Below are 25,888 nucleotides of genomic sequence, written 5' to 3' on the forward strand. Positions count from 1 at the left end.
CCTCCTCTTGGAAATAACTGTCAGAGTGAGAGGTTTGAAAATAGTATTTGATGCTGAAATGGATACCTGGCAGTTTTACGTAAGATTCTTGCAGTTTTTTCTCATTGGCGCCGTTATCAGTGGTATTTCTGGCCCTACTTTAATTTCTTTTTCTGGATCGAATGTTCATCGTACTGGGAAGTTGACACCTTGGGCTTCTCTCTGTGTGACCTTTCTGCAAGCGCAGTAACGAAATAGCAAGGAAAGAAGGTCTTTAAGAGAAGACTCTTCTAGCTTAAATGATCTTTGTTTATTGATTTAATCAACACAAAGAGAAACTATTTGCCCTCTCCCAATAAAATGGGTCAATATTTCTTGACCTGCTTCCCCTCTGCAGGGAAACGCAGCTAGTGCAGTGAGAATAGAGGATACCATCATTTCCCTCTGGAAACCCATTTTTATTTTTCCTTTTGGATAGTTCCTCCTCCTGAAGTTGTCGATGCCGTTTCTCTGCAAGGCGTGGTGGAGCCGGGTGCTTTGGGACACGGCCGGTGATGGGGCTATCATTGCTTGGGTGCATGTTGCCCTGCCTCTGGAGAGGGCAGAGGGGCTTGGTACCAGGGTGAAGCCTGATTCAAACCTAGAGAAATCATGGGAGGGTGGCTGTTGGTTTTAGCAGGACTTACCTTCATCTATCTTCTTAGGCTTGAGCCGAAGTTTTGCTCCTTGTAATGTGGAACATTGGCTTTTTGGCTGGTGCAGGGTGAAAAGAAGTAACATCCCTCTGAGAAGTGGAAGTTGTGCCCATTCTTTAATGGTCATGGTTTTGCTCCTTCTGCCTGTCATGCTTCTGGGGGAAGTTCAGTGTTGTCCACATTCCTGCCCTCCTCCTACCTTTTCCTTTAGTGGAGAAGCAGGAGGAGAGAGCTGGTTGGCCTTCATACCAGGTTCATCTTCCTTTCATCATCAAGATCAGATGGTAGCGCCTGTCCTGGGTCAGGATTTGGACCTTCTTTCCTTGTGGGCAAGTGTTCTCCTCGATGCTGAGGGTTGGTGTGACTCCTTGCATGGCCAAGAGCTTAATCCAATGGCCTCACATGGTAGTTTGGGAACCACCACCAAGCTGTGACTCCGGTGGGTATTATTAGAAATGATGTGGTCACACTTAAGCCATAGAAACGTCTCTTGGCATTTGAGTACTATTCACTGTAAAATTATCCCCCTAAGAGAGAGGGGGAAGCACGGTCGCTTGGGTGGTGAAAGGAGACCCAGAGCTAGCAATGGTTTCAGCTCTGGATTTGTGCTGGGGAGTTTCCAAGGGCACCGTGTGGTGAACTGGGCTTCCACGTGGCTTGTGCGATGCATGGAGTTATGCAGGACTCGTACCCAGAGGATTTATTTGTAGGCGGAGGTGGGTAGTAGCTGTTTCTCCATCCGAAATATGTATTTGGTTTAATAACAAGCAAGAGCACATGCCCTTTTCCCTGAGACTACAGAAAACCCCTGTAGTGCTGTCAATAAAAAGATTACCTGACAGCCTCGGAAGGGAAATGAAAATTTATCAAACATTACAACCCTTGTCTAGGATGGCTTGTCAAACTTAGAGGCAGGAGAAGGGAGATTTCTTGTTCTTCTTTCCCTCTGCCACGCTGACATCCCTGGGTGATCCCGAGGATGGTACAAGGGGAGCGCTCCGCTCGCCTGTCACTCAGGGTTTAGAAAATGAGGTGTTTATGGGAGGCAGAGTCTAGGCACTACTGGAGGTCTGTGGGAATAGAAGATGATGCCGTTTCCTTCAGCATCTGCTCTTGGCGAGGCCGGGATGACTGCTCTGGCCTGCAAGGGTGCAAACCTGACCGTAAAGTGCTCTCGATGGGATGGGAGGGATAGGATTATTGACACGTCGGGTAAAACAGCGTTTGTTTTCAACTGCAAATGGAAATTTTTCTTCTCTGTTTTGCTCCCTTCTTCATTAGCAGCCTTGGCTATGGCAAAGTTAAGTGGGACCAGGTGAGCTAGAGGTCCGAGCTTTCCTTATTGCCACGTCTCTTAACTTTATTCTTTACTTCAGGAGCTAAGAAGCCACCAATGCCACAGCTTTCCTCTTTGCTCCCTTTCCTAAAAAGACGACTTGGGGTTGTCTTTGTGCCTTTATGCTAAGAAATTACAGCTGGAAGGACCTTGAGTCAAAATTAACACACAATCTCATGGGCTGTGGTGCTTATTTCAGATTGCCTAACGAGAAACGCCTCGTTGCGCCATCCAGGCAGCCAATGGACATTTCCTTCTTATAATCCTCTCTTATTTTTTCAACACTATAAATTTAGATGACCGTAAGCCCCATGTGGACTTCAACGAAACAAAAGTCTGGTTGTCAAGTTTCCATGGTTTAAGCTCCCTCTCACTGTCCCCACCCCAAATAGGGCCATTTATTTGGATCAGACCCCTGAGAAGACTTCACCTCTGGTGCAGGAACAGCGGTATTGACTCGTTGGGTCTCGCTTAAGACCTGGTGGTGTCAGTTCCTGCAGCTCCGACCATGGGATGGGATAGTGGGGTAGGGTTTGGGTGCCCCTGGGTGCCTCTGGGTGCCATCTAGCCCCACACTGAGCATCCAGAGCTGCCTGTCAGTGGAGTGCACGAGGGTTCTTCATCTTCTCTAGCGCAGATGAAGCCGTGGTCTTTGGGGAGGTGGAAGAAGTGGATGCATGCCAAACTCACCCAGCTGTATCACCCAAATGGGCAATACAAGCAAATAAACCACATGCACTGATGCTTGTGCATAGCTTAGGCTGTGAAAATACTTATTTATAGTAACTTAACGGATCCTGTAGCTGCTTTAAGCAAATGAGGACATTTCTTTAAAGCGACAGCAATGTTCTTCTTCCTCCCCTCACCCCTCTAAATTCTCTGGAAGTTTAAAGATGTGAGTGTGTATGTGGTGGCAGGCTCTGGTGGCAAGCCACACATGTACTGCTTCCAAAATAACTGATGGTAAAGTGACCCCCAACCTTGATTTTGAGACTAGACCTTATGAGGAGCACAGGATCCCAAAATCATCTGGGTTGGAAAAGCCCTTGCAGCTCCTCCAGCCCAACCACGACCCTCCCCCTGACCGTTCCCAACTGCCCCAGATCCCTCAGCGCTGGCTCAGCCCGACTCTTCAACCCCTCCAGGGATCCCGGGGACTCCCCCCTGCCCTGGGCAGCCCATTCCAACGCCCAACAGCCCCTTCTGCACAGAAATCCTTCCTCAGAGCCAGCCTGACCCTGCCCTGGGCAGCTTGAGGCCATTCCCTCGGGGCCTGGCGCTGGGGCCTTGGCTCCAGAGACTCATCCCCCCTCTCTGCCCCCTCCTGGCAGGGAGTTGCAGAGGGCCAGGAGGTCTCCCCTCAGCCTCCTCTTCTCCAGACTGAACCCCCCCAGTTCCCCCAGCCGCTCCCCAGCAGACCTGTGCTCCAGACCCTGCCCCAGCCCCGTTGCCCTTCTCTGGCCACGCTCGAGTCATTCAATGGCCTTTTTGGGGTGAGGGGCCCAGAACTGAACCCCCTCAGCGAGGGGCGGCCTCCCCAGTGCCGAGCCCAGGGCTCAGATCCCTTCCCTGTCCCTGCTGGCCACGCCAGTGCTGACACAAGCCAGGATGCCGTTGCCCTCCTTGGCCCCCTGGGCACACTGCTGGCTCCTGTTCAGCCGGCTGGCAGTCAACCCCCCTAGAGCAGTCATTGCTTGCTATGTAAGGTGAATTTGGGAGCAGCATCTGTCCCCAACGTTGTCTGTTGGAAGCAGTTCAGATAAAAGGATTTTTCCTCAATGAAATAAAAACTGTGTTGGAGAGAGGATGCAAAAGTCGGAGAGGCCATGTTGTTGTGATGTCCTCGGTGGACACGCAAGTGGAGATGCTGTGAGAGATGGGCAGCCACAACAACAAAGTAGTCTTTGTTCCTCGGGATACTGCTCCTCCTCTTCAACCCAGATTTCCCTCGGTACAGCTGAGTGCCTACTTGGCTATTATTTCCTTCTTTTCACTCCTCTTTTTATGGCTCAGAAGTAGCTTCCTTTTATCCTTGGACTATGGTTCCCTTCCTTCATGCTTTGGGAATTCAGTATAACATCCACAGAGGGCCAAATTCATTCTGGACTACACGTTTGTATTCTGAGAGAAGACTTTTCTTTGGTGCCAACCCAAAGTTTTGTCCGGTTCTTCTCTGGGAGCAAAAGAAGATGAACTGGTGGGTGCTGTGGTAGATGGATCCGGGCCCTGGTTGGTTTGGGGGCTGCCTGCAGCAGCAGACATCTGTGCGGACAGAGATAGTAGCAGCACTTAATGTCTTATCTCTATTTTTTTTTTCCTTGGGGAGGAGGGATGCTGAAAAGCGGTGCAATCTCAGTAACATCAGGTGGGCTTGAATTTTTCCTCCACTGTAACACTGCAGCTGGAGATACTGGTTTTCTTTTTTTTTTTCCCTAAATGCAGAGCTTTGACCCCAGGGAGGAAGGGAAAGAATTCACAGGGATAAACCCGCTGCCAGTCCTGCCTGTTGAGGCTGCCTTGGGTTGCTCCCTGCCTCCAGGATCAGCGTTCAGTGATTATTTTATTTATTTTTTTTTCATACTCCCCTGATTTGTCTACATGAGCATTTCCATGCAGGAACATGCTCTGGAAGCATCGTCGTGGTGTTAGATGCTCGTTGGGATAATATGGGTACATCTGACGTGCCAGGAGATGTGTGAGTTGGAGGAGGCAAGTTGGATTTCCCAACTGGAGAAGTGTCCTGCAAGCATCAAACTTCCAAAAGTCTCTTTGAAGGTAAAAAGCTGGGATAGAAAAGGCACTAACTGAAGGTGCACGGTTGCCTCCTCTTCCTTCCCATCTATTCTAGGCTTTGTAGAGCGATGGATAAAACAGGGGGGGGAAAAAAAAAAACCAACCAACCAACCCACCCACAATAATCTATAGCAACTGTCACCCAGCAAACTACTCCCATTTCATACGGATAGGTTAGGTGTCAGCGCGCGATCGATGGCTCTCGTACAATAATTATAAAAACTAGCGGGTTGTGTTGCTTGAGTGAGTTTAAGAAGAGTAGGGTCTCAATCTTTCCTCTAATAGGGCTTTGACAGTCCACAGCGCAGAGGCTTCGTCTTAGTCTGACAGTGTTGTCATTAAACACCAGGTAGCGTGGAACAACGGAGAACACGGGTTTGGAGCGCCAGGGAACACGCGGCTTTGACAGGAGTTATTTGTCATCGAGGAGCTGCCCAAACTCCTCAGCCTGCAATACGGACGGCTGCTTAAAGTGACTTATTGCCCCTGTCTGCGGCTGCAGTTGTGATTTGATAATCGGTAAATGTTTGTCAAAGATGAATTCCCTCCCTGATTCAGTGCTGTGCTGGAAAAGCAAATGAAAAGCGGGGAAAAAACATATTGAATGGATTAAAGACTGGGGCAGGAGGAGGATGACGGAAACAACAGGTTTCCCAGCTAACTTGCCCTCCTTCCTTTGGGGAGGTAACGCGGCGAGGCTCAGGATGCTGCTGCTTTGTGGGCGCGGTGGGATGGAGGTTTGCTGTCAGCACGGGCGTTGGGAGACCAGGAGAACTCATTATAAGGGTGGGGGTTTTTTTGTAGGCTTCAAAGCTCTTGGAGCTGCAGGTTGAATTCCTGGGCTTGGTCTTGAGAGGTTGCAGACCGGTGGGGAGCGACGGTTGTGTTCTCCTTTGCTTAACCACATCATGGTCTTTCTGACTTCGGCTCCGTTCTCTGCCGGTCGCTGTCCTGGAGGTTTCAAAAGTAGTTTTTAGTAAGGAGAGCAAAGTCTTCATTCTTCCTTTCCATCGACATGGTGCTCATCAGGCCTTTTGGTGGGTATTTCCCTCGGCAAACACGTATGCGCGTACTCATGGCCGCGACTTGAAGTTGACACCTTCTGTTTCTTGTCCGGATGGATTTGGAGCCTGTGCATTGCCTGCTTCAAACAGAAGTTGAGAAAGGAGAATTAAAAAGATCTTAACAAATCTGCTGCTTGCAAAGTTTTCCTCGGTTTTCACAGAGTTTATACAAGTTTCTCTGCTGATGCTGGAGTCAGGTCAGGGTCTTTTTAAATGGATAGTTAGGAAAGGTAAAAGCTGGGTGGCCTTTAGTTTGATAAGTGGCTTTGAGGGTGGGGGATTACCTAACGGATTCAAATTTCTCCTTGTTAAGTTAAAAAAAAATAAAATTAAGTCAATCCTAAAACACAAATGCAAATGGATTTCCAGCCCGACAAGTGCTCCCTGTCGTTTTCCCGAGGCAGAGCCACCTCTCTCCGTGCCACGGCGAGGCGTTAACACAAGATCCGTGAACTCATTTGATTATAGCTGGGGTTTTTCTAGTGTCTGAAGTGCTGAAAACGATCAAGAGCAGGAAAAGTAGAGTGATTTATTAGACTCATAAAAATTCATACTTTGTTATTCCAGTCGTCTTCCATCTGCAGCTTGTTAGAACGAGAACCCCTGGCAGCTCCCGCCGTGAGGCCGGGGGGAGGAGGGCATTTATCAGCCTTCCTCCTGCCATCCCGCTCTCATTTAGAGAAATGGACCCAGCTCCTGGAAACACATTAATAATCATTCACTGAAGGAAGGGGGGGGGGGAAAAAAAAACCCACCACCCTCTTTTGTTATAATAATAAGGGTTGTGTTTGAACAAGGTCCAATGCTCCAGAGACCCATTCAGGCTCTTTAACGTGGGCTGTAGCTGGGAAAAGTGTGTTTAGTGCATTAAGCGTGACCACTTCTGGCTGCTCCCAGGTGGATAACGTGGTGTCTGCCCGTCCTTGGCAGGATGCTCCTGGGTGGGGACGGGGCCACCCTGGGGCTTCTCGGCAGCGGAGCTGGGGATGCGGCGGAGCTGGGTGCGAGCGAGTGGAACGCAGGGTGGGGATGTGTTGCCCACCCAGCAGCTGCTGAGAGTGCGAGTGTTGTTTTGGGACCACGCGTCTTCTTGGGTGATTGGGTGACGGTTGATGTGTCCTTCTGTCCCCAGCAGGGCCTCGTTGGAGTCCATCTGTCTCTGCCTCTCTGGATTGGAGATTTTGTGATTGGAGAACGTGCCCAGATATTTCCTGATGTTTCTGTTGCAGTTTAAATATGAATATTAAAATTATAGAGCTGTCTCAGATATGCTCTTTTCTGCCCTTTCTTCTCAGTGGCTTTCCAAATTGCTTGACTGCAGGTGGGGGTGTTGCTCTGAAGTGTGCCAACCCAGACCTCTTCGGAGAGCGATACAGCTTGAGTCCTGCATGAGTAGTCAGGCTGGATCGTGGGAACCACTTGGGCCCACACAGGCAGCCCTCATGGGGGTATATGTTCTTATCACGTGTGTCTGACAATGCTGTAGCCGTCACCTATTTGCTACAGCTCGTGCAATGTTTGCAAATTTGGCTGCGGCCAAAATGAATTTGAAAAATCCCTGAACATACTAAGGAGACTGGGAACCGTGGAAGAAACGCTTGGTGGGTGCAGAAGCACGACTGGGGCAGGGTCTGGAGCACAGGTCTGCTGGGGAGCGGCTGGGGGCACTGGGGGGGTTCAGTCTGGAGAAGAGGAGGCTGAGGGGAGACCTCCTGGCCCTCTGCAACTCCCTGCCAGGAGGGGGCAGAGAGGGGGGATGAGTCTCTGGAGCCAAGGCCCCAGCGCCAGGCCCCGAGGGAATGGCCTCAAGCTGCCCAGGGCAGGGTCAGGCTGGCTCTGAGGAAGGATTTCTGTGCAGAAGGGGCTGTTGGGCGTTGGAATGGGCTGCCCAGGGCAGGGGGGAGTCCCCGGGATCCCTGGGGGGGTTGAAGAGTCAGGCTGAGCCAGCGCTGAGGGATCTGGGGGAGTTGGGAACGGTTAGGGGGAGGGTCAGGGTTGGGCTGGAGGAGCTGCGAGGGCTTTTCCAACCCAGATGATTCTGGGATTTTGTGATTCTGTGGGACTCTGGGAAGTGATTTCCCATCCTGCTGCGCTTTTAATGCAGACATCAGTGTGGCGGTGGTGCCCGTTACGGATGGAGGAATGGTGGTGCCACAGCATGTGGCTGTGTCCCAGTCCTTCCCCACAGTAGTTCAACTGAAAAATCCTTACTACCATGACTAGAAGGGATGCAAAACCCTGTGAGCAACCCGAGGGTTTCCTGCTAGCTGGAAGAAGGGGAGCATAGCCTGTGATGTATAACGTGCCGACTATGGGTACGTAATGGGCTACCAATCATCACTAAAGATCTACGTGTATTAAATCAGCGTTAGCCTTTCCGGGACCGGGAGACATACATCATGAATCTTCAGCACTATGTGCAAGATTTAAATGCCTAATTTAGTATGATTTAAAAAAAAAAAAAAAAAGACTCGCCAGCAGTGTGGTCCAGGGAAATGGTACTCAGAGAGTCACAAGCAGAAAGGCTCTCGCTTGGTGGGTTTTTGGGGTGTCCTGGTTTGGCTGGCGTAGGGCTCGTGGTGACTCCCGAAAGCAGCACCGAGGACTCGGGCCGTGGGCTCGACTTGCCGGCTCTTGCAGCGAGGTGATGTGTGGCACCTTGTGCTCGGCACCCCCAGTGAATCGTTAGTAATTACCTCTCCTAAATGGAGATGCTGGCCCTGAGCATCTTTAGTCTGATGCTGACAAGAAAAAAAAAACAAAACTGAAGAAACCAGATTCAGTAAATCTCTTTTAAATGCAGCATCTCAGCCGTGGATGGAAAAAGGGATGGGTGGGAAGGAGCAGATATATGTTGTGCTGCTCACAAGAAGCACGTAAGCAGTAAAAGTTTGTGTTTTTCCCCATTCCTCATAAACCCAACCTGCTGAACCACCAGAAGCGTCGCACTCAGGCAGTAAACACATGGACAATGACCTTTTCCGCAGGGAGACGCCTGTGCCGGGCGTGTTGATAGATGGGTGGTGGAGGGGATGGGTGGAGGAGATGGCAGAGGAGTTAGGACAGATGAACCAGGTTGGTGGCTTGATCAGAAGGGTGGATGGGTTCACTGAAGAGGCAGATGAATTAATTTTCTCGGTGTGAGCATGCACACGGATGTACACTACGGAGGCAGGAGTCCCAGCTAACGGGGAGGCATGGTGGTTTTTCTCTCTTTTTTGTGCAGGGAAGATGTTATAGTCCTGCTCTCTGATCTCCAGAAGGAATTAACAACCTTGCGTGATGTTTTGTGGTTTGTGCCCAGGGGGCCATGGAGGGCAACGGCATTCCGGCTTGTGTCAGCCCTGGCGTGGCCAGCAGGGATAGAGAAGGGGTCTGAGCCCTGGGCTCGGCACTGGGGAGGCCGCCCCTCGCTGAAGGGGTTCAGTTCTGGGCCCCTCACCCCAAAAAGGCCATTGAATGACTCGAGCGTGGCCAGAGAAGGGCAACGGAGCTGGGGCAGGGTCTGGAGCACAGGTCTGCTGGGGAGCGGCTGGGGGCACTGGGGGGGTTCAGTCTGGAGCAGAGGAGGCTGAGGGGAGACCTCCTGGCCCTCTGCAACTCCCTGCCAGGAGGGGGCAGAGAGGGGGGATGAGTCTCTGGAGCCAAGGCCCCAGCGCCAGGCCCCGAGGGAATGGCCTCAAGCTGCCCAGGGCAGGGTCAGGCTGGCTCTGAGGAAGGATTTCTGTGCAGAAGGGGCTGTTGGGCGTTGGAATGGGCTGCCCAGGGCAGGGGGGAGTCCCCGGGATCCCTGGGGGGGTTGAAGAGTCGGGCTGAGCCAGCGCTGAGGGATCTGGGGGAGTTGGGAACGGTCAGGGGGAGGGTCATGGTTGGGCTGGGGGAGCTGCGAGGGCTTTTCCAACTGAGATGATTCTGGGATTCTGTTTTGCTCTGGGGAGGTGTATGAGACCAGGGAGTTACCCCCAGCCTCGGTGGAAGGGGAAGACACAAGAAGGGTTGATGTTAAGCTGGGAAAACTGGGAAGTTTTTAAGTGTCATGATGGTTTCAAACTGGCTCTTTAGATTCTCAGTGAACAATGAGCTGTGTTTCACTGGTGACGATGAGACTCACTTTGACATCTGGAAAAAGCCCTGCAACCAAATGTTATTCCATTTCCTGTCGTGCAAAGATTTTTCTCGATTCCTGGTGTGTGCTTGCGTCATGCTCCAAGCCCTTTTTTTTGCCAAAAAATTTGGATGAAAAGCTCCTAATTCAAGTTGATTTTGGGAGGTGTTATTGCTTGGTCGGTGCCCTGCAGCTGGGAAAATGAGGTTGTTCTCAGGTTTGTTTAAGCTTCGTAATTAATACTTTTGATTCACCACTGAAGCCTTTCTTGGGAAGATGGACATGGTTGCAACCGTGATTTGAGGAGGAAGAGGCAGGCACTCTGATGAGTGAGGAGAATAAAGTTGTTCTGATACGAAAATAAGTTTTTGTGAACGCTTGGTAAGGTTTGTTTTTATTTGCCATTTCCAAAGCAAGAGGACGTGGGTTGGTGTCCTGAGACTCTGAGCTCGTGTGTGATGAGAGCACAGGAGCGAGGCTTGGTCCTTACTGGGTCTAGGGCAGGCTGGGACATAACTTTTAATAAGTTCTCCTTTAAAAGCATCCAGTGGTATTTCCATGCTGAAATGTTTCTTTTCTGGATGTTTCCCTGGGGGGTCACTCTCTTGGCTTGAATAACTATCAAATTATAGAATGGTTTGGGTCAGAAGGGACCTTTAAAGATCATCTGGTCCACGGGCAGGGCCACCTTCCACCAGCCCAGGTTGCCCAAAGCCCCGTCCAACCTGGCCTTGAACCCTTCCAGGGAGGGGGCAGCCACAGCTTCTCTGGGCAGCCTGTGCCAGGGCCTCACCCCCCTCACAGGGGAGAATTTCTGCCTTAGATCTGACCTAAATCTGCCCTGTTTAGTTTAAAACTGTTACCCCTTGTGCTGTCACTACAGGCCCTGATAAAAAGTCTCTCTCTGTCTCCCTTACACACCTGTTTTAAATATTGAAAGGTGGCTCCTAAGGTCTCCCCGGAGCCTTCTCTCCCCAGCTGAACCCCCCAACTCTCCCAGCCTTTCCCCCCAGCAGAGCTGCTCCAGCCCTCGGACCATTCCCGTGTCCCTCCTCCGGCCCCGCTCCAGCAGCTCCATGTCTGTCCTGTGCTGGGGACCCCAGAGCTGGACGCGGGGCTCCGGGGGGTCTCACCGGAGGGGAGCAGAGGGGGACAATCCCCTCCCTCGACCTGCTGGCCACATCACTTGATTTTTCCTTTGAAGCTGAGCAACGTTTTCCCTATTGCTCCCACTCTGTATTTCCAGGAAACAAGTTCCTATTCTTTTTTGGTCAAACCCAGGAATTTCAGGTGCGTAGCCAGATACAGGCAATTTGTTTGAATAATCCATGTGGAGTTTAACACCTTGTCTGCTAAGCTCAGTTTTTCTTTAGTTGATCTCTAGCAAGTGCCACCGTACCAGGGCCGTGTCATGCCTGATGGGTTACGTTAACTTCTTCTTTGCCTGCGGTCCGTTCAGCGTAAAGGAATTAGCGAAGCAGATTTGGTATTAATTCCCCAAATGTTCCCAGCTGAACGCGACTGCCGTGCTAAGCAAATATTGCCATGGGTTTGGAGCCCGCTAAAACCTTTCAGCTGCAAAGCCCCCGCTTCTCTTGTCCTCTGCGAATATTACAGTCTGAACAGCAGTCTTGCTTGGGGTCACAGGTAAAGCACTTTTGATCAATTGGATTTATTTCCTATTAAGCAGCAGTTCATGATCATAAACCATCGTTTACATTCTGGCATAAATAGCCGTCGCTCTTGAAAGAGCTCAGAACTGAATGAGTGTGAAAATTAAATTCCCCTCTTAAACCGAAGGATGGTCCTTTTGGAAGCTGATTCCAGTAGCAATATAATTAACCTCTTGCTGTGCCATTCTGTGTGAACATATTGAACACGCTCTGTGATAATCATCCCGTAATACTGGTGTCTGCTTTCACACTAAATTCGTAACAGCATTACAGTAATCCCAAATCCTTTTGTTAACTCTAGGGACTTGGCCAACTTGGTAGCCAGAACAAAAGGCATCGGAGCCGCGTGGTTCAGGGCTGACGTCTTGCAGGTGCTTCTGGTGTAATGGGAAGCACCAAAACCAATTCACTTTTGAGTGTAGGAGCTGTGATAAAACTTTATTCAGGTTCACCCACAGATTTATTCTTGTTGCAAGGTCATTAGGTGCATGATCTGTTAATATAACCCTTGAAAGTTGAGTTGGGTAGTTCCACAATTTCTGGAGGTGCACAAGGTGGGCTTTTTTTAAGGCCATCAGAGACAGAGCTAGGCTGGCTCTTAAGTGACTCATAGCTTTTAACTTCTAGGACCCTTTTTCTCACAAATTATTCAGTGTAATTGCTATTATATGCTCTCTGATCCCCAAAACACCTGCTGCCCTCTTGTTTTAGCCCATCTTCTCTCTGTCATTCTCATTTTTTTCCTCCATTAGCTGTGTCCTTCTCATTAGTACTTCTCACCCTGGAAAACGTGATGTTGGGGATGGGGATATCCTCAGGGGTTTTGGGTTCTGCCCAGAACGACGAGCAGAAGTCTCTCGAAGAAAGCAATACTTGGTGAAAACACAGCGTAGCTCGTGGCATCCGGGTCAGCACGTTACCTTTTGCTGTCTTTAAAATATCTGTTGCTGTGCACAAGCCCAATGTTAGAACACAACGAAGCCACTGCCCATCTTAACAAAAGAAAAAACTCACCCTAAAACCAGCTCTAACCTCTGGAGATGTGCTGGCAGAGCTGTCTCAGATCTTCCTGATGGGCTCCAGCCGCTTGTGTCACTGAAGATCCCATGATTCCCCAACTCAACGCGCCTCTCAGTCTCCATCGTAATTGCTACAGTATTTGGGGTTGTATTTTCTTTTAAAAAAATATCAGAATCTGTAATATGCTTGAATGCCACAACGTTTTAAAATTCACTGTGCTTAAGAAAAAAGAAAAATAAATGCGTGGCACATCTGTGGTGGTCTGATGAAACCATAGTTAATGTCTCAACCATCTGGTAGGGAACTCTGTCAAAGGCAGGGGTTTATATGCACATGCCTGTGGATGCCTAATTAGCCTAATATGTCCAAGTGCCCACCTGGAGGAGGGGCAAGGAATTATAAAAGGGCACAACTTGAAGCCCCGGGTGGCTGTGCCCCTCCAGAACTGGACATGTGGGCTGGCTGGACCAATGACCACAGAATCACCGAATCCTTCAGGTTGGAAAAGCCCCTGGGGATCACCGAGTCCAACCCTCAGCCCGACTCTACAAAGTTCTCCCCTACCCCACATCCCCCACAGCTCATCCCAACGGCCCTGAAACCCCCCCAGGGATGGGGACTCCCCCCTCCCTGGGCAGCCTCTTCCACTCTCGGACCACTCTTGCTGGGAAACATTTTCTCCTCCTGCCCAGCCTGAGCCTCCCCTGGGGCAGTTTCCAGCCGTTCCCTCTTGTCCTGTCCCTGATCCCCTGGGAGCAGAGCCCAGCCCCAGCCTCTCTGCAATGTCCTGGCAGGAGCTGCAGAGAGGGATGAGGGCTCCCCTCAGCCTCCTCCTCCTCACACTGAACACTCCCAGCTCCTGCCCTGCCTCCTCACAGGATTGATTCTCCAGCCCTTCCCCAGCCTCGTTGCCCTCCTCTGCCCTCGCTCCAGCCCCTCCAGATCTCTCTGGGATTGAGGTGCCCAGACCTGGACACAACCTCCAGGTGTGGCCTCCCCAGTGCAGAGCACAGGGACTGTCACCTCCCTGCTCCTGCTGGTCACACCAGTGCTGACCCAAGCCAGGAGGCCGTTGGCTTTCTTGGCCACCCGGGCACACTGCTGGCTCCTGCTCAGCTGCTTGTCACTGAGAACCCCCAGACCCTTCTCCCCCAGACAGCTCCAGACACCCCCCGAGCCTGTAGCCATGCAGGGGGTTGTGGTGGCCCAAGGGCAGGACCTGGTTCCAAGGATGTAACCAGGACTGGTGAAATCTTCCTTTTTTGTCTTTCTCTCTTTCCTCTCTCCCCTTTTCTCTCCTGTTCTTATTCTGTATTCTACATATAAGGCAAGGCTTGTTTGGGCATGTGTAAAGCTTGTCAAGGCATGTTTAAGGTTTATCAGGGTATGTTAATAGATCTGCTACTAGTCGGTGGAAGTTTAATGCCTGTTGCAGTGGATGCAAAGATTACTGAAAAAGTTTCATGCCAGTTATCTGTTATGAGCGAATAAAAAATGAGCTTTGCGAATTTGAAGAATCCTTGGGTGTTGTTTCACCTTAATTCTGACCTGGGAATTGTGGAATCTGAATTGTTATCCCGAGAAATTGGGACGTGACAGCACCCCGTGTTCAAAGTGCCTTGCAGAGGTTTGTTGCAGACCCTGCAGCAAAGCTGTTTCTTTGTATGTTGTTTTGTTTTGTCCGCAAGAAATTGAGCTTAAGGTGCGTCTCAACCAAACCATCTATTTCACAGTTGGGAAAACAGCAATCGGAGGAGATGGGATGTAGGGTTTTAAATTCTGGGATGTTTTAGTTTTCTTCCTGTTCTGATAGGATGCCATCACTTCTTTTTAGAGAGGAATTTTATAGTAGAATTTAAGATCCCGAGCCTTTTTGTAATGAATAATCACCAAGAAAGCATTGTTTCTGCTGCTGGAGGAAGGCAGATAACACAAGGCTCTGGGTTGATAACAGGGCAAATGTTGGCACCCCTGGATCCCCGTAATGTGGTGTTGCAGCAGGAGGGGAGCTGGTGAGTCCTTCCCGTCAGAGCTCACCACGGTTTCGCTGTCGAGGTTGTTCCTAACTGCAAACCCCTCTTCTGCCACCAAATTTGCTGGCTGAACAGGAGCCAGCAGTGTGCCCAGGGGGCCAAGGAGGGCAACGGCATCCTGGCTTGTGTCAGCCCTGGCGTGGCCAGCAGGGACAGGGAAGGGATCTGAGCCCTGGGCTCGGCACTGGGGAGGCCGCCCCTCGCTGAGGGGGTTCAGTTCTGGGCCCCTCACCCCAAAAAGGCCATTGAATGACTCGAGCGTGGCCAGAGAAGGGCAACGGAGCTGGGGCAGGGTCTGGAGCACAGGTCTGCTGGGGAGCGGCTGGGGGAACTGGGGGGGTTCAGTCTGGAGCAGAGGAGGCTGAGGGGAGACCTCCTGGCCCTCTGCAACTCCCTGCCAGGAGGGGGCAGAGAGGGGGGATGAGTCTCTGGAGCCAAGGCCCCAGCGCCAGGCCCCGAGGGAATGGCCTCAAGCTGCCCAGGGCAGGGTCAGGCTGGCTCTGAGGAAGGATTTCTGTGCAGAAGGGGCTGTTGGGTGTTGGAATGGGCTGCCCAGGGCAGGGGGGAGTCCCCGGGATCCCTGGAGGGGTTGAAGAGTCGGGCTGAGCCAGCGCTGAGGGATCTGGGGGAGTTGGGAACGGTCAGGGGGAGGGTCATGGTTGGGCTGGAGGAGCTGCAAGGGCTTTTCCAACCCAGATGATTCTGGGATTTTGTGAAATTTGCCCTTGCCTGCAGGTGTGAGCTCACCATGGTGGTGACAGAGGGGCAAGGGTGCTCCTTGAGGTTTCCTCTGTGTTTTCCCTCTGTCTCTGCATGCTGGTTTTTTGAGAAGGGAAGGGCTGGTGGTTACCAGAGGCAGTGACAACCTTGGCAAGGCTTAGCAAGATATTGCCTTGCAATGTGGATGAGAAAATATATGTTTTCATTGGTGTACTCTTGTTAAACTGCTTTTTGGTAGCTCTGCGTGTGCCTTCAGTTTCCCTGCAGTTTGGTAGTTTTGGGCCAGAACTACTACTTACACAGTGGAGAATTTTCCTGCCTCTGTTGTGTTTGTAAAATCTTTTCTCCTAATAGTCTTTGATAACTTAACATGCACATTTCCATTTCCCATGTATTTCAGATATAAGTAGATGAGGACTTTGCTGTGGATTTGTGTGGTTGCTGCTGTTTTCTGGATTCTTTTTGGCTTATATTTATCATCCTGATACTTCTTCTGAAGCTGCGCATCGTGGTTTAGACATAATCCCAGAATCATCTGGGTTGGAAAAGCCCCTGCAGCTCCTCCAGCCCAACCATGACCCTCCCCCTGACCGTTCCCAACTCCCCCAGATCCCTCAGCGCTGGCTCAGCCCGACTCTTCAACCCCTCCAGGGATCCCGGGGACTCCCCCCTGCCCTGGGCAGCCCATTCCAACGCCCAACAGCCCCTTCTGCACAGAAATCCTTCCTCAGAGCCAGCCTGACCCTGCCCTGGGCAGCTTGAGGCCATTCCCTCGGGGCCTGGCGCTGGGGCCTTGGCTCCAGACACTCATCCCCCCTCTCTGCCCCCTCCTGGCAGGGAGTTGCAGAGGGCCAGGAGGTCTCCCCTCAGCCTCCTCTTCTCCAGACTGAACCCCCCCAGTGCCCCCAGCCGCTCCCCAACAAACATTTGGTCCTGTTCCATCCTAGAGCATCGCTGTGTGTGTGGGATTTTCCTGCTGACATGCGTGGGTTTGCTTTGGGTAGCAGGTCAGTTGCAGCTTCATTTTGGGAGCTGAGGATGAGATAACGGTGGGTTTTGCTGAGTTTTTACTTTCAGGCCTGGAGCAAATCCCGTGGTGAGGTTTTTTGTGGGATTCATCTTTATTTTAGAAAGTATTTGCTTTCAGAATACCGTTTGGCAGAGATTTTCAGTTCTTATTGGATCTCCTTTTTGTTTCAAGTGCATGATTTTTCAATCTCTGCTAGCGTCAGAGCCTGTATTAGGAGTTATGACATGCCAGTGGCACCCTTTGCACATGTACTAGTAGCCCTTAGCTCTTTATTTTCTTCTGAATGGCTCTCTTTGAAGAAGCAATTGAGATTATCAGAGGTTTATGGCCTCTGCTTTGCTTTTTTTCCTAGTGAACTCCTCTTGAGTGAGTTAAAAGGGCTCCTTAGGATGTCCCTGCTGCATTGCTTCACATCCCCAAGCTTTCCTCCGGTGCTGGGGACAATACCAGCATCGCATTAAAGCTACAGCTTCTGCTCCCCAATTTACATTTGTTCCCGCTCTCGTCTGGCTTCCAAGTGCTGCAAGATCAATGTCCCTGTCACTCTGCTTCCCCAGCTCGCCTCGGCTCGGGTTGAGCCGCAGCGGTGACAGCGGCTCGGCGTTGAGCTGCCAGAGCTCCAGCGCTGAGCATCACGCACGGGGCGGCTCGTGGTGGCTGGTGACAGAGGGTAAGAGACCTCGTAGGACCCTGATCGTGTCATGCCCCACAGTGCCAATTACTTCTGTTTTTTCCCCATTTTTGTGCCGTTCCCATGCCCATATAGGAAGCTTTTTCTATCCCATACCCTCTTCCAAAAGCAGCAATAATCTCTTGAATTTGGCCATGTGCGCTCCTGAAATTACCCTGCTTTCTTAACTTTCTTTTTCCCAGCAGTACGTGGACAGGGTTTACTCACAGTTTCCCTAATCCACCCCAAGCAGCAGCATTTTCCTCGTGCCGTGGGGACTTGTGCTCTTGCTCGTTAGTGCTCGGCCAGCTGATGATGCTGGCCTGTCCCTGGAGAGCTGCTGTAATGGCACAGTCACGCAGAAATAAATGGCTCAGGGCGCAGCGTTCCCCTGCCCTGTGTGATTGTAGGACTGGTTTGGTTGAGAAGCAGGCAAAGTTAGTTAATATCTGCCTCCCCTCAGCTCAGTTTTTGGCAGAAGTGGAGGGTTCAGATTTAGCAAGAGCTCACAGGGATGAAGGATTAGCAGGTCAGTGTTCCGCCTCCCCATTTGTCTTGCCGTGGGGGTAAATAGATTTTTTTTTTTATAAAAGGTTTTACTTTTTCTGTTGAAACTTCCTTGGAAGTGATCTTCATTTTCCAGTTTGTATTGTGGTTGGAAAAAAGCTATCATGTTTAAATGGTAAAACTTTGCTTGTTTGGGGGAGACACAGAACAGAAATAGGAAGCAATTTGATGTGGTTGGAGAACGTAAAAGTTTAAGATGTGGTGGTGCTTGTATGTTTTAAGGATTCCAGAATCCTCAAGTTGTTTCCAACTCTCCCGCAGACACTCCAGGATCCCTGTTTTTGCCCTCCCTGCTTCAACTTCTCCCACAGGGTCGATTCTCGATACCTCTTGCAGCAAAATAAGAGCAGAAATAAAGATTCTCGTAACCATGTTGCTTTCAACCCCTTTCTTAAAGGATTGCGCTCGCTGGTGGGTCCCAGATCCCATCTGCTTGGAGCACCGTGACAGGTTTTGCTCATCTCAGGGTCAGCAGTGGAGTTTGCCCTGGTTTTTTTTTTTTTTTCCGTGGGCACGGTAGGTGGGATGTGTGTCTCCGAATAAAGCACCAACCTCAGCAGCGCGCGGCCCGTTGCGATGGGCGCGGGCTGCGAGCCCTGGCTGATAAATGATGCTCATATCCCATTCAAATATGATGCAAGCAGTTTTTTTGTAGTTTGTCTTCCATTGCGGTAGTAAAGTTTTTAATTAGGAAAGCTAATGAGATCGATTAGTCATTAGAACTGACCTCTGGATCTCTGCGAGGAGTGTGCATGTGTGCGCTGGGCTGATAACGGGGGACGCTGGGGTATTGTTTGTAATAAAAGCGTAAAGTGTTTGATTTGAGTGAAATGTGCCACGGGGAATACATCATGCGGAGAAAAAAAATTACAACCCTGGGAGCCTGTAATGAAGGGAATTAAACCAACATCCTATCTAAATAACATGATTATCTACACAAAACCCCTCAGCTAGCAAGTAATAATAGAAAACTGAGCTCTTCGGAGAGTCTCTTTCAGGATGTGGTTAATGCTGGAGCCGTGCACGCAGGCACTTTCAGAAGAGCAGCTTCGGCATGAATACACCATCCAATTACCGCCGGGGAATAGAGTTTACCAGGTGCCAGCCTGTTTGTGCAAAAAGGGGGGGGATGCCTGCAAGCCACAACAATTTGGGACCTCTATTTCTCGTGTGAGCGTGAGGCGGGGGCTGATGTCAGGCAGGAGTTTGATGAGGTTCTGGGTTGATGAGTGGCAGCTAGAGTTGGTGTAGGTGCAAAGGAAAAAAAAAAAATAGTGTTAATAATGTATTCGACAAATTCCCAGCTTAATAATTTTGTAAGGTTGGAGCGGTGGAAGGAAAGGGTCAACTTGTGCCGTTGCCGGGTGGGGAGGATGCGGAGTTGTGGCTCTTTATCCCTTCCTCGGTGTGAAAGAGCTGCTTTGGGTAGGTGGTTGATGCTGTATCCACAAGAGGCTGGATACGTCCCCGCCTCCTGGGTGACAAAAGGGGCTCATTGTGGCCAGCCCTCACCGGAGCTGGGATTTCATGGTGTGTGTGCGGCGTTGGGCCAGGCAGGGGTTTGCCTGTCTGTCCGTGTGTTGTTCCTGTTGGCAATCCTAAATATAGTTCTCTGAAGCAAAACCCTCCAAGTTTGCTGGTGCTTGTGAGCAATTGTAATTAGAGCTTAAACCTTGCAAAGGGCTTTAAAAATCTCTGTAACGGTGCAGTTGCTGCCCTGAAGAATTTAGTCTGGTACAAAAAGTCTCAGGACAGCGAAACAGCGATGAAACCCTGTTTGCTCTCTGTCTTCTTTCCTCTCTCTTCTTGCTTCACCTCTAAAACAGTGTGTGCCTGCAGTTCTTCTGGTCATCGAACCGTCAGATGGTTTCGGCTGGAAGGAACCTTTGAAGATTCACTAGTTCCAACCCCCCTGCCCCGGGCAGGGCCACCTTCCACTAGCCCAGGTTGCCCAAAGCCCCGTCCAACCTGGCCTTGAACCCTTCCAGGGAGGGGGCAGCCACAGCTTCTCTGGGCAGCCTGTGCCAGGGCCTCACCCCCCTCACAGGGAAGGATTTCTGCCTTAGATCTGATCTAAATCTGCCCTGTTTAGTTTAAAACTGTTACCCCTTGTGCTGTCACTACAGGCCCTGATAAAAAGTCTCTCTCTGTCTTTCTCACACACCTGTTTTAAATATTGAAAGGCGGCTCTAAGGTCTCCCCGGAGCCTTCTCTCCCCAGCTGAACCCCCCAACTCTCTCAGCCTTTCCCCCCAGCAGAGCTGCTCCAGCCCTCGGACCATTCCCGTGTCCCTCCTCCGGCCCCGCTCCAGCAGCTCCATGTCTGTCCTGTGCTGGGGACCCCAGAGCTGGACGCGGGGCTCCGGGGGGTCTCACCAGAGGGGAGCAGAGGGGGACAATCCCCTCCCTCGACCTGCTGGCCACGCTGCTTGGGACACGGCCCAGCTTACAGTTGGCTCTCTGGGCTGCGAGGGCACATTGCTGGGTCATGTCCCATGTTTTACCCACCAGTACCCCCAAGTCCTTCTCCTCGGGGCTGCTCTCCATCCACTCCTCCCCCAGCCTGTGTTGATACCGGGGATTGCCCCGACCCCTGGGCAGGACCTTGCCCTTGGCCTTGTTGAGCTCCATGAGGTTCACATGGGCCCAACCAAACATCCAGTTTTATTTTAATTTCTTTAATTTTTATTCCAGATCACCAGAAACTCTTTAAGTGACTGGTATTGACTTCCTGGGTTTTCAGTTTGTTCGACATTCACCAGTTGACTTAACACACCCTTAACTTGTAGCACTGCTGGTTTTATAGGTGCTCACTGGTTAGTATAGATATTAATATAATAACAGAGGGGTGGTCTTGAGAGCATCATCCAAAGTTTTCCGCTTACTCTACCGCTGCAGAAAATAATTTGCGCGCAGGCATTATTTTGATACAGCAATTAAGCAGAGGTCCCGCATATGAGTCAGAGGGCTGTAAAAGAGTCTTTTAAATTAACACTTTGGGGTGAGGATCTGGCTTCCCGCGTGGTGCAAACAGGGACTGGAGGTTCCACACGCTGTGGCGTGGGCAAGCGTAATGCCAAGTTCGAGCTGGCTGGGCTATTTATACCAAACGCCTTCCGAATTTTATTGCAGCCATATAAAAGAGATTATTTGCGTGGTGTCGTGAGCGTGCTCAGGGCTTTATAGGCAGCGTTGAAGGCTGTGAATCCCTCCATACGCTCCTTGCTCGGTGATCATTTATCTTCCAGTATAGTATCGAGGAGCGTTGCGATTGTCATCTTTATTATGAAGAATTCTGGTGATTTATCGGTCATGGCAGAGTCTGCTTTTCTCCTCCCACCCCCGTCAGAAGTGGTAACTCTCTTGGCTGAGTTTGGGAGTGGAAATTCCTGCCACGGGCTGCCGGATCCCTCCTGAACCCAACAAGAGATGCTGGTTTGCTCGGGAATGCACAAGAAGGGAAATATTCTCTGTATTGAAACTGTAAAGGCACAGATCACCATTCCCACTGCTGGAGCGAGATGGGGAAGCTGCGCCCTCCGCTCTAGGGAATGAGATCTGTTCTGAAACACATTTCCCTGGTTTTCTTGTTTAAACACCGATCCAGCATCCTGAGATTACCAGTTTACCTGGGAAGTGCCCTTCTCCTTTCTCTTGCAGAGACACCCCATGGGACAGGTACAACATTTTCAGGGGAAATAATGATTCTGCTTTTCCCCTCTCAACCTTGCAATAATTTTAATTAGAGTATCTCCAAGAAAAACAGCCAGCCCTTTAAATCAGTTATAAAACCAGAAGACTTAGTCTCAGCATGTAGTGTCAGCTTTAATTATCTGGGCAGTTATAGCTGTATGTTATAAAAGTCGGGCAATTAGATGCATTCCTTAAAGCCGTGAAAAAAATTGCTGGCTATCAAGTGGAGGAAAACCAGAATCAAACATATAACTGTTAATTGCATGAAACATTCAGCAGAATAAACCAGTGTGTAGATCATCCTGCAAAATATGATGAAAACGGGAATGGTTGAATACGTCAGTGTGTTTCCAGTGTCAGTGTTGGTGATCAGGGTGTTGTTGGGGAATGTGTGATTCACCTGGTAGAGTTTTGCTGCTGGGCTGGTGAAGCCAAACACCCCCAAGCCCGTCAGAGCCTTTTTGTTACCATCAACCACAGTGGTCCCGTGCCTGACACACCCCAGGGTGCCCCTTATGTAGGACTTACATTGGTGAGGTCTATCCTGTTCCACGCACGCCTGAATTTCAAGTCTTTTTTTTTCCATTTCCTTTCTCCTAGGAGCCAACTTGCACTTCATAAGGAGCCCCCCAGCCAACAAGGTGATAAAGACACGCTACAGGATAGTGAAGAAGAACGTGGTGTCTCCAGCTTTATCATCCTTCAGCACCCCCATTCCCAACTGGAAGACGAGGCGCCCCGTAACATCCAGGTAATTCTTCCATCCCTCGAATGCAGCTGGTTGGGATGGGGGAGCTGAGGGACCTCCCACGTTGGCTCCTGTTTGGTTATTACCGTTGCACGTTCATTGTTTAATTTCTCTATTTGTTTGGCTTCTTCTACGCAGAGTTTATTGACTTAAAGTGTAAAATCATATTAGTAATCACGTTAGCCTGAGTCGGCGGCCAACAGCTTACCACAGTCTGTGCCTTCGTATTTATTCCCTGTTTGAATTAATTGTTTCCATGAAGCTGTTAAATAAGCTGTAAGAAAGATGAATAAACACACACAGGTCTACATCAGACATAAGTAAACTCACGGCTTGTTTTAGAGATGGACGTGGCTTGTTAATTAGGCACGGTCAAGCCTGTTAATGAGGTCAGACCTTCCCTCTGATTTACAGCGTTGTGCACGTTGGTGCCTCGGAGGAGCTCAGATGCCCCAAACTTAGACCAGGAGGTAGGTGCAGACACAAACTTGCTTCTTCCTGGGTTGTCTGGGTGGGTGGAACATCAGCCTGGCCCTGTAGCAAATAATTTGTAGTGTCAGCACCCGTCTGAAGAAGGGTGTCACCAAAGGATGGTGCCAGACCCTTGGGTCTGACTCTTCCTAAATCAACTGTGCTGACGTCCCAGTTTCAGCTACGAGCGAGCTCCAGCCCCGTTAACTGGTGGAGATGTTACCAGGACACATCTCAGAGGCCAAGACAAAGGCTGGAACTTCGGTATAAGCAGAAAGGTCGTTAGAGTAATTGATGCTCTAAAAAATGTGCTGTTAGAAATGATGGGTTTGGTTATAACCCAGATTCTGGCTATTCTTAGGTTGAGAATGACTTTTTCTCCCCCTGAAGTGCTGGTTTGCTGCTGTTCCAATCAATATTCTGGGCAGAGAGAACCTGCTCTGCTCTGGGCTTGTTAAATTTTATTATTCATTCTGGTGTAGCAAACCCAAGGAGCTGGGGGATGCCGTGGGCTGTCCCCCACCATCAGCAGAGCAGCGACACAGGTCGGCACCAACGCCCTGCTCCGGGTGGTTTCATCCAAAAGTTATTTCCTCCAGCAGTGCCCCAAAGATTGTTGGTTTTTATGGTGGTGGGTTCTGCGGAGAGAGAAAGATTGCAGGGATTGTTTTTGAAGCCGGACTTCACCTGATTTTTCCCCGTCCTATGTGAATTTGAGTTTCACAAATATTGGTATCTGAAGGGGGAGTTGGTTTTGGAAGACTTTGGGGTGATGAGGCAAAGTACTAGGTAAACAGAGAGATTTAAAATAAAGCTGTTTATTTTCAAAGGATTTTTTAAAATATAAAATTAAGTCTATCATTTTGTCTTGTTTTTTCAAGCTGTTAGTTGAGGAACTGCTTGTCTCACCTTCTATTCCAGCCTCAGTTTCAAAGAGCTTCTTCTCCTATGGAAACTGTGGGATAATTCTGGACTGATTTCCACCCAAATTTTTTTGTGGTCAGTCTTAACCGGCGCCACCTTCTCCTTTTTCTTGACCTTCTACTTTTGCCTTCCATATTTTCCCACCTGCACATCGTGCCATCGATCTCCGCGTCTCCTTTTGGTGTCCCCCAAAATCTCTTGGTTTGCCTCCTCTGGTGCAATTGCTGTTCCACTTGGAGGTGCCACATCCATTTGCACATCCTTGGGGCCAGCTTCTTGCCTTTCCCTTGCCACAAAAAACCTACATATTCTTTTTCTTGCTCCCTCATCCTGCGTTTTTGTTGAACCAAGGCAGCATGTGTGTGCATCTTACCTGCCAGTGAGAGTTCTTGCTTTTGCTCACTGCTCTCAAGCTATGATGGAAAGCCAAACCAACAAATAAGTAATTATGGTGTTTCTTCTTTGGCCCCAAAAGCAGCTTTTCAAAAATATTATTATTAATTTTTCAAAGTGTGGCTTTTGCATTGTGAGAGTACAAGTATGTTACAGTAAAATCTGAAATTGTATTGCTTCTTAGAGGTTCCTAATTTGCTGCTGGTAATTACGGCGCCTGGTATTTTGCGTGCAAATGAAGATTTGTTTCTCGTGGCTTTTAATCTCCTGTTTCCTCCTGTAGAATTGTGTAGTGCTGGCTCTGATTGTGGTCACTCCATAGCTACTGTCACTGCTGTGCAACTCAAATTGCCCTTTATGAGTGCATTTACATCTGCATCGAGGTGCATCTTGCCCTTTCCCATCCTCGCTTCACTTTGCTGCTTTTTTTGGTCCTGAACCAGCCGTTTTGAGCAAATTTTCCTCCTTTTATTTAGGTGGAAAAAACTGCTGCTTTCTGTTCCTGGTACAGGCTAGTCCTGTTCAAACCACCCTTCTCCTTCCATCGCTGCCTTCGCTGCAAATCCTGCCTGTTTATCAGAGAAAAGATTGATTTTTTTTTATTTTTTTTTTTTAAATATTCAGCAAGGAATCTGGGCAAAACTGCTGCTTTAGTGTCTCTCCACCATTAATGCTCCTCAACTGGGATCTTGAAAGAGAAAATGGGAGCCAGGCAAGGCTCGCCCTGCTCTGTAATCATCCCAGTTTTATTCCTGGGAGGGGAATTTGCATCTTGTACCTGCTCTCTGTTGGTGGATTTGGTTCTGCAATCCTTTCCCCAGCCAGTGTAACATGATGATGTTTTTGCCACTTGATGCTCTTTATAGTGAGACTCATCGTGTCGTACTGTGACACGACGCTGCCCAAAACTATTATTGTGTTGATGTACGAGCCTGACTCATGAAACTCTTCCAGGCATCAGTGGTAAGGGAGAGTCTAAGAGGCTTCTTGTAGCTGTATCAAATTTAATCTGCTGCCCCTTGATGAAATGCAGATGCTTGTGTTTAATCTGATGCTGTAATAAATTACTAACGTGGTTGCCCAGAGAGGTTGTAGATGCCCCATCCCTGGAATCATTCACTGTCAGGTTGGACAGGGCTCTGAGCAACCTGGTCTAGCTGAAGATGTCCCTGCCCATGGCAGGTGGGTTGGACTGGGTGATCTTTATGGGGAGCGGCTGGGGGAACTGGGGGGGTTCAGTCTGGAGCAGAGGAGGCTGAGGGGAGACCTCCTGGCCCTCTGCAACTCCCTGCCAGGAGGGGGCAGAGAGGGGGGATGAGTCTCTGGAGCCAAGGCCCCAGCGCCAGGCCCCGAGGGAATGGCCTCAAGCTGCCCAGGGCAGGGTCAGGCTGGCTCTGAGGAAGGATTTCTGTGCAGAAGGGGCTGTTGGGCGTTGGAATGGGCTGCCCAGGGCAGGGGGGAGTCCCCGGGATCCCTGGAGGGGTTGAAGAGTCGGGCTGAGCCAGCGCTGAGGGATCTGGGGGAGTTGGGAACGGTCAGGGGGAGGCTCATGGTTGGGCTGGAGGAGCTTCAGGGGCTTTTCCAACCCAGATGATTCTGGGATTCTGTGATCTTTAAAGGTTTCTTCCAACCCAAGCCCTTTGATGAATCTCTGAAATCTAGCTGTAGTTAATAGGAAACATCTCGTGCTCTGACTGTTTGGCTCAGATTCGTCCCTTGCATCTTGTTACTCCAGATCTGGATGGTTGATGGATGGGGGACGCGTGGTGAGAGTTGAGGAGGGCAGGAGCTTCAGGCAGGGTTAGAGCAGGAGTCTCTGGCTGCTGGGTGGTGGGTCTTGCTCAACCGAGCAGTGAATTTGTGGGGGAGTGACCTGTTTGTGCTGCCACGATTGGCTGAGAGCTTCCACGTGTAGAATAATTTTATCCGTATTAATTTCTGACTTCATTAAATAACGTAGTTTAGATCTTACAGC

At 50.0% G+C, this 25,888-nt stretch overlaps 1 protein-coding gene across 1 annotated transcript in view; it reads left to right on the forward strand.

Moving 5' to 3' along the window:
- ZC3H3 (zinc finger CCCH-type containing 3) overlaps positions 1–25,888 on the forward strand; it is a 199,420-nt gene that overhangs the window by 64,837 nt on the left and 108,695 nt on the right. The window contains exon 4 of the mRNA XM_074898330.1: positions 21,978–22,128. Within this exon, the coding sequence (XP_074754431.1) occupies positions 21,978–22,128 (151 nt within the window). The remainder of the gene's footprint in view (positions 1–21,977; positions 22,129–25,888) is intronic.

Source organism: Athene noctua, chromosome 2 (genome assembly GCF_965140245.1).
Source record: "Athene noctua chromosome 2, bAthNoc1.hap1.1, whole genome shotgun sequence".
In the NCBI taxonomy this organism is placed as follows: Eukaryota; Metazoa; Chordata; class Aves; order Strigiformes; family Strigidae; genus Athene; species Athene noctua.